Here is a 13307-nt window from a genome sequence, read left to right on the forward strand (position 1 = left end):
AAAAGTTCCATTTCAAGACATTTGAAAAACTTACAATTGTTGGAAGGGAAGGTCTGCAGATTTATTTTGATACGATATTCCCAAAACAAGAGCTCATCAAAATCAGAATGTCTGCAAAACCAGACAGAGTGAAGAAAACATTTCGTCTCAGTGATGATCAGTCTGATCGTTTGTTCCCAGGTAACTAACTTATGTTATACTCACTTGACGCCTCCATAACAATGTAGGATTAATGTTTGTTAGTTTTAACTGATTTATTTCATAAAAGTGAACAGTGATTTCTCGTGTGTGAATAAAGATTAAGTAACCGAGTTACCGCAAAAATGTTTGCAATTCTTCTGATTCTTCCTTGTAAATACTTAATACATTCACCCTTTTGAATAAACATTGCCATTTTGTTAAAAATATATCTGGTCAAAACTTTTAGGATTAATTATCAGAGGCAACATTCCTTCATGAGTATTGAGTAATTCATTTATATGAAGTCTTACCCTGATGCAAAAAAGGGACATCGATCCCTTTAATCACCTTTTTTTCAGTTTAGAGTAAAATTTAAATTTACTCTGTGTACTTACTTTTCAATGCTGTTTTAATCCTCATATTTTTTGTAGCTGACAAATCGGACCCATCATCTTCCTCATTTGATGTGACGATGATGTATCAGATGCTGCGGAATCGCACTCCTAGTCTCCCATCACCCACTAATGGATGGGGAAAGACTCCTGATGTAAACCATCTAACCCAGGCCGATGACGTGGAAAGAATCCGGATGTACAGAAACCAAGTCGTCCATGAAAATGATGGAACAAGAAAATTAGATAAAAATGATCTCGAGAAAAAAGGACGAGATTTGACTCAGGTGACATTTTTATTCACTCGCGTCATTCTGAAAAAAAAAATGTGTATTACACCAAAAAAAAATCTACGCTTGAGAATAAACCGTTGAGGCCAACACCAAAAACAAACAAACAACCAAACAAACAAACAAAACCCCCAGAAACCCCCACAAACGAAAAAAAAAATTCTAAATTGTTCTTATCTTTTATAATTCCATTTCAATCGATTATTTTAACGGAATAATGAAATTAACAATGTAATCAAACAATGCTTTGCATACAAATAAAAATGAAAGAATATGTTGTAGTACCGGTGCAGTGTCAGATGATCGAACTGTATGTACGTATAACGATTTTGGATATCAATTACGAACGTTTAATTTTAGAACACTTATCTCAGCTGATATTTTGAACGGACACTCAAGGTGACCATTTAACAAGTAACTGTTTAAAGCACAAAATATCAAAAAAAATATAAAACACATAAACTATGTACGATTTTATTTTGAATTTTATGCATTATTATGATATCAACTTATTTTTTTCACTCTGTTGACAAACAAAACAAAACAAAAAAGAAAAAAAAAACAAAAACAAAAGCAAAAAAAACAAAAACAACCACTACTCCCTCCCCCCCCCCCCAAAAAAAAAAATAAAAAAAAACAAAAAACAACAACAACAACAACAAAACAAGAAACAAACAAACAAAGAACAAAAATTGTACACTAAACAGAAAGAAATAACTTTCAACGTAACCTACAGAAAACTGTGATTTTGTGATTTGAATTAAATGAAAATAGTAATTTAGTTTGTGTCGTCATCTTAACATTTTTTTTAATATCCAAACTTTGAATTTCATTTTGCAAGAATGAATTTAACTTTGAAGATACAAAGGTATATTTTTTAAAGCTATTTAATTAGGTTCTACCTCATTTCTCTATTTTAATATACCTTGAAATTAGAAATTGGATAATTTGTGTTCTTCCTTTATTAAAATTGTAAATGTATTTTCAAAAAATTAATTTTTTTTCTTGTATATGCATAAAGCTATTTTGTAGGTAATACTGAGGTTGAGTAATGGAGCTCTACAAAATGAGATCATAAAGGTGATGGAACATACAAAACAAGTAAGTAAACGTGTAACGTTCAATACTTGGCACCACGACATTTAACTGACATAACATTTCGCTCGCTAGCAAAAAAAAAAAAAAAAAAAAAAAAAAAAAAATTAGCTCTTTTTTCCATAAAATTACCACATAGTAAAAATTATATATATATATATATATATATATATATATATATATATATATATATATATATATATATATATATATATATATATATATATATATATATATCTATCTATATCTATATATATATATATATATATATATATAATTTTTAGCTGTCAAATTATATCGGTGACATTATAAAGCTTTGGCGAAATGTGTACAATATATAACAACTCCGATCATCGTAATACGACTGTGCAATGTTAATACTACATTCAGGAGGAATGCCATATAATTATTTACTGAGTAATCCAAATGGAAATATGATTTTTTTTCATTTCCTTTAATTCCTTCATTTCATCTAATTTTTTTCACAGAATAGTTGACATTTCTTTGTTTCATCTAAAGGTTTCAAAAATATAAATAAATTAAATTTTTATACATCTATTCAAAAATTATCTTTTATTAAAAAGAGAATTTTACGGCTATCTGTATCTTCTGGACATTTTTGTTATATATTTATATTATGAATTTATTAATATCAAATTTTAAACTCTAAAGCATCTTTGCAAATATTTTTTTTTTTACATTTTCTTTGAAAGAATACCAAAAACAATCAAACAAAAAAACAAAAAAAAAAAAAACAAAACGAAAACAACAGCCAAAAAAAAAAAAAAAAACAAAAAAAAAAAAAAAAAACAAATAAAGAAAGAAAAACACACTAAATTATTAATAGTTTATAACAATCTTTCCGTGCTGTAACCCTATTTCAAAAAAGATTGCCAGGATTCTATTTTGCAGTAAATGAATTAATTACGCCACATTTTATATAATTCGATTTTCTGACTGTTTTGAATTTTTCATATCTATTTTCTTTTTTTTCCCTTTTTTTTTTTGGGGGGGGGGGTGTTTTCAAAACTGACAGAGGCTAGTTTAACCGAGTTTTGTAAATGGCTGCTTATCTTTATTAAAAGAAACCATTGATAAAAATAATCCGTGAAATATGTTTGTCGTTTTGACAGAATTACAACATATGATTTTAACTCAATTTATATTTGATAAATAATTAAGACGTAATCGGTGAATTATAAGTTCTTTAACCTACTGTTAGGGACAACATAGAAGTGAAGTAAAAGATATTATTTTTGTAAATATCTGCATCATCGGTCTCCTTTTCAAGAATTCAAATCATTCTCTACATAATTGTAATCATCGATACAAAATAATTTAAAGATTATGTCACATTATTTCAAATACGCCTAATTGTTTTTGTTTAGATGACTCAGTGTTCAATGTAAAATTCTTATCTTTTTAACATTTTCAGCCCTCAGATAAACTTTCTTTTCTAAGATTAAATCAACAAGATTTTGGAGGCCTGGCATTGAGAGTAAAAAGCCAGACTATGTTACAGGAAGTCTATAACGAAAAGCTAATTTTAAACTGAAGCAGCGGTGATGAAGCATCTGTTGACAAAGGCAACCACATTATCATACTAAACGAACTACGTATAGTAAAATTATGAATTTTAAAGTTTCTCCATCAGAAGTAATGATCATTTCTTTTTAAATTACTTAAGGATTGAAAATATGATCTTTTAGGCTTCGAAGTACTTTACAATATTGCTTGTTATGTTTCTGTGCAATTATTTGATCGTCGATATCCCTCTACATCTGCATTATTTTAATTTTTATTTATTTCGGAAAGATTTACTCACGCATAGATACAAACTGTAATTGTTTTGCAATATTCTTTTTATCATTTTCTGGTTTCATATTTTAGAGGTTGTTTATAGAGATTGATACACTTGTGAATATATGTATTTACGTCCGCTGACGTTGTGATATTTAATTGAGTTAAAAACAAATAGCTTTGCCGTATAAATTATGAAATTTCCATTTTCACGACGTTTATGTAATGAGGATATAACTAAACAATCAAATTGTGTAGGAGTGTACAGTAGTGTATTACATGTAAGTGTAAATGCATATTTGCTTTTAACAACTTTTGTGATTATATAGCTTACTGTACTTAAGATGTTTTACAAGTTTATATATTTTTATATGGTATTTGATTAATATTTCTGCCATATTTCAAATCAAGATTTTATTCAAGCATGAATAAAAACATATTCTCTGTGTTTTCATTATCTTAGAGTACCTTAATTTTCATGTTGAAATTCCATGACCAAATTGCTCGAAATATATTTTAATCTGATAAATGAGAAAACTCACACCCCCTAGATTTGGCCATGTTATATATCACATTAGTCTTAAAATTAAGCTGGAGCAAAAGTTCTAGAATACCCCCATGTTAATTGTACCTAATTCAGATCAACTTTTCTGACCTTTCCTATGATTGGTTGAAACAATCTGACTTGCCAGAGAGAATAGAGCCATGTGATATGTAACATGGCCAAATTACGGGGGTACATTGCTGCTATCATTAGGAGACGGAAAGATAGTAATTAAATTTCCGTTTTCCATTGTTAAATTAAAAACAAGAAATTTGGAGGGAAATATTAATGAACTACATATCTGATAAATCACACAATGTAAATGAAACAATTGAGTCAGAAATCTGACCTCATCTGACTTCATACCTGGCTTATGAATACCCCAATGTTGATTATTTACACGGTATGATTTGTAAGATGTGGCGAGTCATATCTGACAAATCATACAGTGTAAATACGCCTTAAGTCCAGCGTTGGTGATCTATTCATTATATCAATGGACACATATTATCAATTATCAAAGACAATAATGCCTTATCCAAGCACAGAGACCAATAGGCCCTTTGCTTGTATTTATATTCAACATATGCAACGTATGCATTGTTCAGAATTAAAACACATGTAAAAGTATATTGTTTATTGTATGGCGAATTTTGGTCACAGTGGTCAGAAGTCGGTTTACCGTAATTAAAACTATCACTGTGGAGTCGCCGAACAACAGAGTTCACTTACTTCAACAAAATTTAAGTCATTCAAAGCTGGGTTGACCAAAATCATTCTGCTTAGACCTCAACGCATCAGATTGTCTATATGAAACATATTATTTAATCAACATCAAGGTACCCACAATCAATTAAATTACCTTCATAACGAGATGTGTATCTATGGATTTCTATTTTGTAGACAACTTATGGCATCTGAAAGTATAAAACACAAATGGTAGAAACACTGAACAAATCAAAAAAAAATGTCGGGTGGTAATTTTTCGCTCTGAGTTTCAGCACTTTTCTGCTTTCAGCAACTGCTACATAAACTACTCCAAAAACATTGTAAGATTATATGAATATTGCGTAGTTACCATGGAAGCGGTGTATAAAGTTGCTTCTTCTGGAAAAAGTGTAATTTTTGGGAATGTTATTGAATGGAATGCAGCTTCCTCAATTTATGTTACTAGCAGAAATAATAAAAATAACATCTAATTTTAATAGACATTCAAAAACATTGTTGGTATTCTATCTATAAGTGAGAAAAAATTATGATTAAAATAACTTGCATTCATTTAAAGATTGAATGATTTCCCTCTGATAATTGTAAGCTCTTTAGTGTGAGAGATAAAAAAAACCATTGGACAACTGACAGAAAGTTTTTACATTGTCAACATTTTTCCTGGATTTCAAGTAAAATCAAGATTTTTTTTCTGTTTATACAATAGCTAGAGATTTTAACCTCTTTGTTTATTTCATGCGAGCAAAAGAGTATTTTTTATATGTGAAATGTACAAGACTACATAATACAGGAAATCATTTCCATACACATTGAATCCCAAGCCTCAAGGAGTTTCAAAACGGAGATAAAAGATAAACATGAGATATCATAATTATAGTTGAATTGATTTCTACAAGGGGCACAGTGTCTCAGTGAGAGAATTAATTATATTTTATAATACAGTGTTTCCGCTTACTTTGAAAATCAAGGTCATTATGAGCCTTTCAAGTAAACTTTTAAGAGTCAGAAAGAATTTTTGAGGTTCATAATATACATGTATTCTGGTTTTGCTTTCAGATATTATTCTAGCTATGCTTGCTTTCTTTCATCAATATAATTGTACTTGTTTTATTTACCCTTGCTAACGACTCCGCCATTTGGATTTCTTGGAGTACACGTCATTCAAGAAGCAACCTTTTTGAAAAATGTAAGAAAGTTTTGCAAAACCATTCATTAACTATTTGAGCCTTTTCATTACCATCTTTAACACTTTTGACAAAGCCTAACTGAAATAAATAAGCCAATGTCAGATTTGATTTTTCTTGGGCCTCTTGTATGACTCATTATCAAGACAAAGGGCTCACAGCAATTGTGACTAGTCGAGAGAGGATGATTCCTTCTCCGTGGCACCTGATCCTATTTCTAATATTAACATAGGACCGTGATTGCTTTGCTCTCAATTTGTTTTGTTTAAACGGGCTTTTGAGCATATTATATTGATAAGAATAATATAGGAGTTTAATTTTGATTATTGCTAAGTTTCTTATTACAACATTATGCTGAGAAGTCCATGTGAGTTTTTCTCTGCGGGGGAACCCCAATCTGATTCGAGATCCAGCCAAGTGTTGCATCTGACATCAAAGGATTCCTCCACTGTTCAATTGGAGTGACCTTCACAGAGGTCAAGAACATTGAACTCAAGAAAAATATAATAGTTATCACTTGAAAAAAAAAACAACAACAGATGATTACTCTTTATATTATCAGCTTTTATTTGCAATATATGCAAGTTTCCTTATACTCTTTACGAGCCAAGGATTTTTTTATTTTTTTGCCATGAACCATTGATGACATTTATGCAGAATGTTTTATCATTCTAAGAAAAATTAATATTTAGAGATAGCAAAGTTTCAAACAGACCAGTCCAGAATTGAAGAAGTTTGAAATAATAGTTGCTTTAAGTAGATCTTGAAAACTACATGTATAGTGTAAATTTTAGCATTTTTAACTTTATAGTACTGTGGTGTCCATTATACTTTCTTCAATGAGACATAAGATTTGTAAATTATTTTCCAAATTCATACAATGATTGCTACTTAAAAAAATTATGATTTCTATAATCATCGTATTCACTCACTGGATTTTTTAGAATACATGGGAATCCTGAGTCCCTTCCATTTTATCGAAAGTCTGGGGATCTAAATTAAATATAATTCCTGTATTCTATAATTTCCTATCATATTGACAGACTGGGTTTGAGAGACGAGGTGTCCTCCTCTCTTTCCAATTAATGCAGACCCAGACCTTCTCTCACTACCGCCAGCAGATCTTGCGTCAGATCTATGTGGTATTTTTTTGTCTCAATGTCCTAGGAAATCCGTATGGCTTCATCAAAGACATCACAGAGAGACTTGGGGAACTTTTCTATGAGCCTCTGCTAGAGAAATAAATTGTTTGAAAGGGCTGATTACAGGTTCGAGTTAAAAGTTTGAGAATGTTAAACATTGAACCAGTCCACATTAGAAAAGAAGGTATTATGTAGCATGCATAGAAAATATTATCCCTAAAACTCTCTCTCCAAAGAGTACTTGATGAAAAAGTACATTTTTGTGATGTAAACATACGTTTAGTTTGAGTATAATGTGATGTCACAGTACATATTCTGATTATAACTTAGTATAAGATAACAGATAATCCAAAGTTCTGGAACCGTATCAAACCAAAATTACAAAACACAAATTTTAGTTTAGGGACAGCTAGGGCTTAGTAAGAATTGCCAAGTTTGTGAGATCTTATTTGCGTGAAGAAACTACAGATATCAGTATTTCATTACGTCTGAAAATTCGAGGGTTGTTCGATGAATTCGTAGACGATCGCGATATATTTAGATTGCGTAATAGTGCCCTTTCAATATTCTATCAATGAAATCTATAAATATAAATGAAATGACTGAAAAAAAAAATATTTAATTCTATGTTATGACTCATTGCGGCGCAGAAGGTAAAATGCACTACTTTTTTTTTAAATACTCAAATTGACAGGCAATAGATTTTTTTATTAGGGCGTTAAATATATCGTCACTATGGTATCATCTTCAATGACGGAATGATGTCATATTCTCTAATTTTGAAGTCGTTCGGACACTTGGTTATAAAGAAACAGGTGATTCTAAAAGCCATATCAAAATGACGTCGGGAGCAAAGGCTGCTATCAAATCCTGTTTCTTCCTAGGGAAGACACTACAAGAACCTATCCAGATGATGGGGATGGCTGGGGATGCCTTTCATGTTTCCCTGGCTGTAGCTTACAAGTAACATAAACGATTTAGGGAAAAAAGAGAATTCATAGAAGATGATGAAAGACCTCAGGAAATTGGCGCTACCGTATTGGCGTCATACGCGACGCAGTAAATGATGAAAGCACAACGATAAAAGACTTATAGTTAGTAAATTGCTCAATTTCAACAGTTCAATTGATATTTACAAGAAAACATCAACATGGAAAGAGTATGCGCTATTAAGACTCCAGATAAAAACAGGTTTTGCCTGTGCTTCGTATACCAAAAAAGTTTAAAACATCAGAAATGTATTTACCTAAAAGGTGTGTACTTTGAAAAAGAGTAAAAATAATTGACGTCAACCTTGACGTTATTGAATGTTGATCATATAGTGAAAATGCAATTCTTTTTAAAATCCCCCCCCCCTGCTCTTGGGTATCTGGCAATATAAGTGCATGGTAATGATGAGCAATATGCCTCTATACCTATATTATAAAATTTATGCCCATTAGGAGGATTTCGGGTGTTTGGGCGGGGTTTCCTTGATCACATAGTGAAAATGTATTAATTTAGAATAGTAGAGTTAGGCCACATTGGGGGGGGGGGGGGCGAATCTTTGACATGTGAATGCATGGAAAAGAAAAAATAAATATTTCAAGAGTAACATTGCCACACGAAATCATATTACATGTATATGCAAACGCATGGGTTGATTTTTTTTTCTCAAATCATGGATACTGGTTGGACTTAAAATTTTACATGATGCATGAACAGAGGAATTATTCTGAAAAAAAAAATTCCAGAACAGTAGTGTCATTTTAGTCATATTAAGCATGTCCATGGTGTGTGGACAAAAGTTCATTTATCATAATCCGCTTGGGCTCAAACTCAGTCAAGATTGTATACTCAGGGATGGAGAAAGAGTTTTTATAAATCAAGGCCAACGTGACACATTTGAGCGTTGTAACCTATAAGCTTCTTGTTTTGAAAAGTTTCTTCTCTGCTCCTGGACATCTATAGCATGCTAATAAACTACAAAGTTGTAATTAGGAAAATTTTTTTTTAAAAACAGATTTGTGAAATTCATGGTCTCTTGATTAGGGATTCTGATTTTAGGCCAGGCTTCTTTTGTTCCTTTTTAAAAGAATTTTTACTGTACCTTGAAAGATGAAAAAAGTACCTTTTTCAGAATGTTTACTGTACCTTGAAAGATGCCTTTCCCCTTTGATTATTCACATAAGATAATTTATCTTTGGAACTTATGTAAATAATATGTCATTTACATGAGAATTGTAAAGGTTTAAATCAAAAATTACATATTAATTACATACTTTTTGAAGGTCAGGTTGACTTGTAAACAAAATAACTTTTAAATATTATTAAAAAGGTCAGAAGAAGTCATTTGAGTAGCCGATTCTGGCTGAGTTATATATATATATTTATTTGCAAAAACACTATTTCATTGATACGATTGGTGCTAATGACAAATTGTAGTTTAAGCAATTCTGGCAGACATAGGCAAAAAAGATGCACCTTCAGGAGTTGTTGCAAATTACCACACTAACCACATTGTTGATCCCCAGTTGCCCTGTTTCTATTGTATTTGAGCAATAAATATACCTCTAACAATTTATTTTGCTAAATTTTATAATCATTATGTGGATCCTTAACAGGGTTTCATTATACTCATGTTACCGTTCAGGCCTTTGGGCCTCTTGTTGCTAAAATTTCATCACAGGGAAGTTATATCGATACTTGATTATCATTGTCTAGCTGACAATTTCCAATATATATTTACTTTTTGGTGATCCCCATTGGGAGCCTCTCTCCAATATGAAAAGCACTGCTACTTTCGTTTTAAATAATTTTAAATTTTTCTTTCGATGTGATTTACTAGAATAAAAAAAAAAACATATACTGCTAGAGAAATTCAGAATATGCTAGTGAAACAAAATATTCACAATTTCAAAAGGATATATCAATAAAGTGTGTGCTTTAAAAAGGGATTTAATTGAATTTTCCCTTTGGTCACCCAAAATGCATAACAGATATATGGAGGAATCCCATAGCAACAAGGTGATTTTAAAAGCAAAACAACAGTGGATCTCTTGTTTGCACGAGGTAATAGTAACATAAACATTTTTATTAACTTTTGAGTCTACACTAACAAAGAAAGATTCACAGTGTTCATCCGTAATGTAGTCATTTAAAGGTAGAATACTACACCAACATTATATTTTAGTTAATGAATCTTTAAAGACCTAATTATTTTACCTTACGGTTACCTGTGGAAAGGGGGGTACATGTACATGTAGTACTGGTGTTATTTACCTGGAGAGCCCCAATACTCAAGATGTCCAAAATCTACTGTCTTGCCACTTAGCCAACATTCTGAAAAAATACAGGTAAAGCTGTGTTGGCTAAGTGGGAATGGGGTGCAAATGAATCTATTTACAGGTAGACTTTAGTCTGTTTTTAAATATCAAAGAAATGAGCCGAATAAAATATTTTATAATGTGTTTCTGATCTTGTAAATAAAAAAAAAATCAAGTTATTTTATCAATTGTAAAATTAATTATTGATTATATAAGAATAATTTATGGTTTTATCCTGATATTAAATGAAGTATAGAATAACAAGAATTATTAATTTTTTCAAGGTTCCAAATGAAAAACATTATATATATATATATATATATATATATATATATATATATATATATATATATATATATATATGGTTGTGCCATTTAGGAGACCGCTCATATTTATATATTGGCATTAAGTAGCCTCGTAGAATAAGTGGACCAAAACCGGTCGCCTTAACATTTTGACCCTCTCTGAACAGAAAATTAATGACTTTTTAATATTAAATTGACAATAGTTAATTTTAGTTTAGTATATTTTTGTCCCTTAAATACAAAAAATATGCCAAAATTTTATGATTATAGAAATTTTTAAATTTAAATTTCAAGCAACGTATATATTGGTATTATTATATATCGTCATTATGTAGACCAGCTAAAACTTGCAAAATTAAATAAGATCTGCTATATATGTCTTATTTCTCCTAGTATTTAGTTTTAGATATTGTTCTCCCACTAATTTTGGGTATGTACAATTTGCTAAATAGAATAAAACTTTTTACGAGAAAATGAGCTTTAGAGTTTCGTGTTCATCAACTTCAAGGTTTTCGTGCGCAATGCCTTCCGAAAATTTTCGGAAATCCTCGGTATCCTTTACGACCTTCGGAGAAATAGGAGTCAGACAAAATTTTGGTAAGTAATAACAAATTATGATTTTTTAAAATACTTATTCATGATATATTGACTATATATTATGCACCCAATATCTTGCGGTTAACGTCTGGTATTTATTCATTGATAAAGACTTACGTATACTTATTAGCATGGAGGAAATTCGAATTGTAGTTTACCAACAGCGTGGTTTCAACAGATCGTTTGTTTGTTTTGAACATATTTTATTAACATAAGCAAATGGATCGGAAACAAGTTCTTACAATTTACTTGTTCCTAACAATTGATTACATGTACTTGAACAAAATAATTGTAATCTCTGCTTATTCATAAATATATACTGAATAGCATAATATTAGGCTGGTGGTATCGTTCTTGCGGAGATAAATTAAATATTCGTTAATTTACCTGAAATACTAACTCTAATTTCCTATTATATGTGGGGTAGGGTTGGGTTGGAAATGGGAGTAAGGTGTTTCTAGGTTCAAACTTTTTTCACAGCCTAATCCAACCAGCCTTTCCTGAACAATTTTAATAGTAAAAGATTAATTGGGGGAGGGGAGGAGCCCCCCCCCCCCCTCCAACCACGATACCACATCTCTGATGTCTATGGCAGCGGATACATATATGCATATATGTACATACAAATTTATGTATCTGACAGCATCCCCCTTAGATTTCTTGTACATAAAACATAAAGTTGATTTGGACAAGCCCAATATAGCAACAATTTTGAAATATCTTCAAAAATAAAGAGGAATTAAGGGCTACAAACTGCTAAAAAATTCAAAGGGACCAGATTAATATTTTTGATCGGGTTAGAAGTGGGGTTTGGATGCAGGATGTGTGGAAATATTTTGTGGTGTATATTCCATATAGGCAAAAAGGCTGTAGGCTACACATCATTTTTTTAAGGATAGAAATTTGGTTGAAAAGGGGGGGGGGGTGAAAGTTGATGATAAATGTTATCTATTAATTTCATTTTGTTGCAAATGCAAAAAAAAAAAGAAGCATTTTTGACAATGCACATTTTTGTACCCATACTTACAGTCTAACTTTCTGTTTAATGACAAAAATATTCCTATAACTGGAAATAAAAATTAAGCCAAAATTCAAGTATTATATTAGGTCTGCATCAGCCTCCTTGCTTACCCATTATTTGCGCCTCAAGTTAAATCTGTGACATCACACTAGCCGACACATTACATGTAGTAGAAAGTAATAATATTATTATACGCCAATGATATTCTAAACAATCTATTACACTGTACCTTTTGGCATGAATGGAGGATTAATTATAACAACTAGGTTATATCAGAGATGAGCATATCAGTTAATAGTTATATGTATTACACTTTCCATGATTGAGTAACAAAAGATATACTGTATAATTCTTGCAATATTTTTTCTATAATAGTAGACTCAGTTAACATCACCACCGTTAAAGAGTTTCGATCTACAGCACTGCTGATTTAATTTCTCAGATTTTATTAGAGATCTACAAGTACCTTTACAGGTCACTTAATTAGTACATGTATCTCAAATTTAATTGGGCAAATGAGAATTTTGTCTTTAACAACTTAAATGACTCAAAAATGTATTGCATGTTCAACATGTTCAGGGTAAATTATTTCCTTTATCATGAATTTATTCTAATTTTATGGGAGAATATATTTATAATTATGAAAGTACTAGTAAATCAGTCTACACATAAGTAAGAATTACCTCAACTATTTGAATTACTTTGCAGAATTTATTGCATTGTCTT

At 30.7% G+C, this 13307-nt stretch overlaps 1 protein-coding gene across 1 annotated transcript; it reads left to right on the forward strand.

Annotated features, from left to right (window-relative positions):
* Positions 1-7455, forward strand: LOC133186201 (uncharacterized). The gene is made up of 4 exons (XM_061321435.1): positions 1-180; positions 612-859; positions 1895-1963; positions 7255-7455. The coding sequence occupies exons 1-4, from the start codon at positions 108-110 to the stop codon at positions 7453-7455; spliced, it is 591 nt and encodes a 196-aa protein (XP_061177419.1). The 5' UTR covers positions 1-107.
* The last annotated feature ends 5852 nt before the right edge of the window (positions 7456-13307 follow it).

This window comes from Saccostrea echinata, unplaced genomic scaffold, assembly GCF_033153115.1.
Source record: "Saccostrea echinata isolate AGI-Se365-2 ecotype Australia unplaced genomic scaffold, CSIRO_AGI_Sech_v1 ptg000013l, whole genome shotgun sequence".
Classification (NCBI taxonomy): domain Eukaryota; kingdom Metazoa; phylum Mollusca; class Bivalvia; order Ostreida; family Ostreidae; genus Saccostrea; species Saccostrea echinata.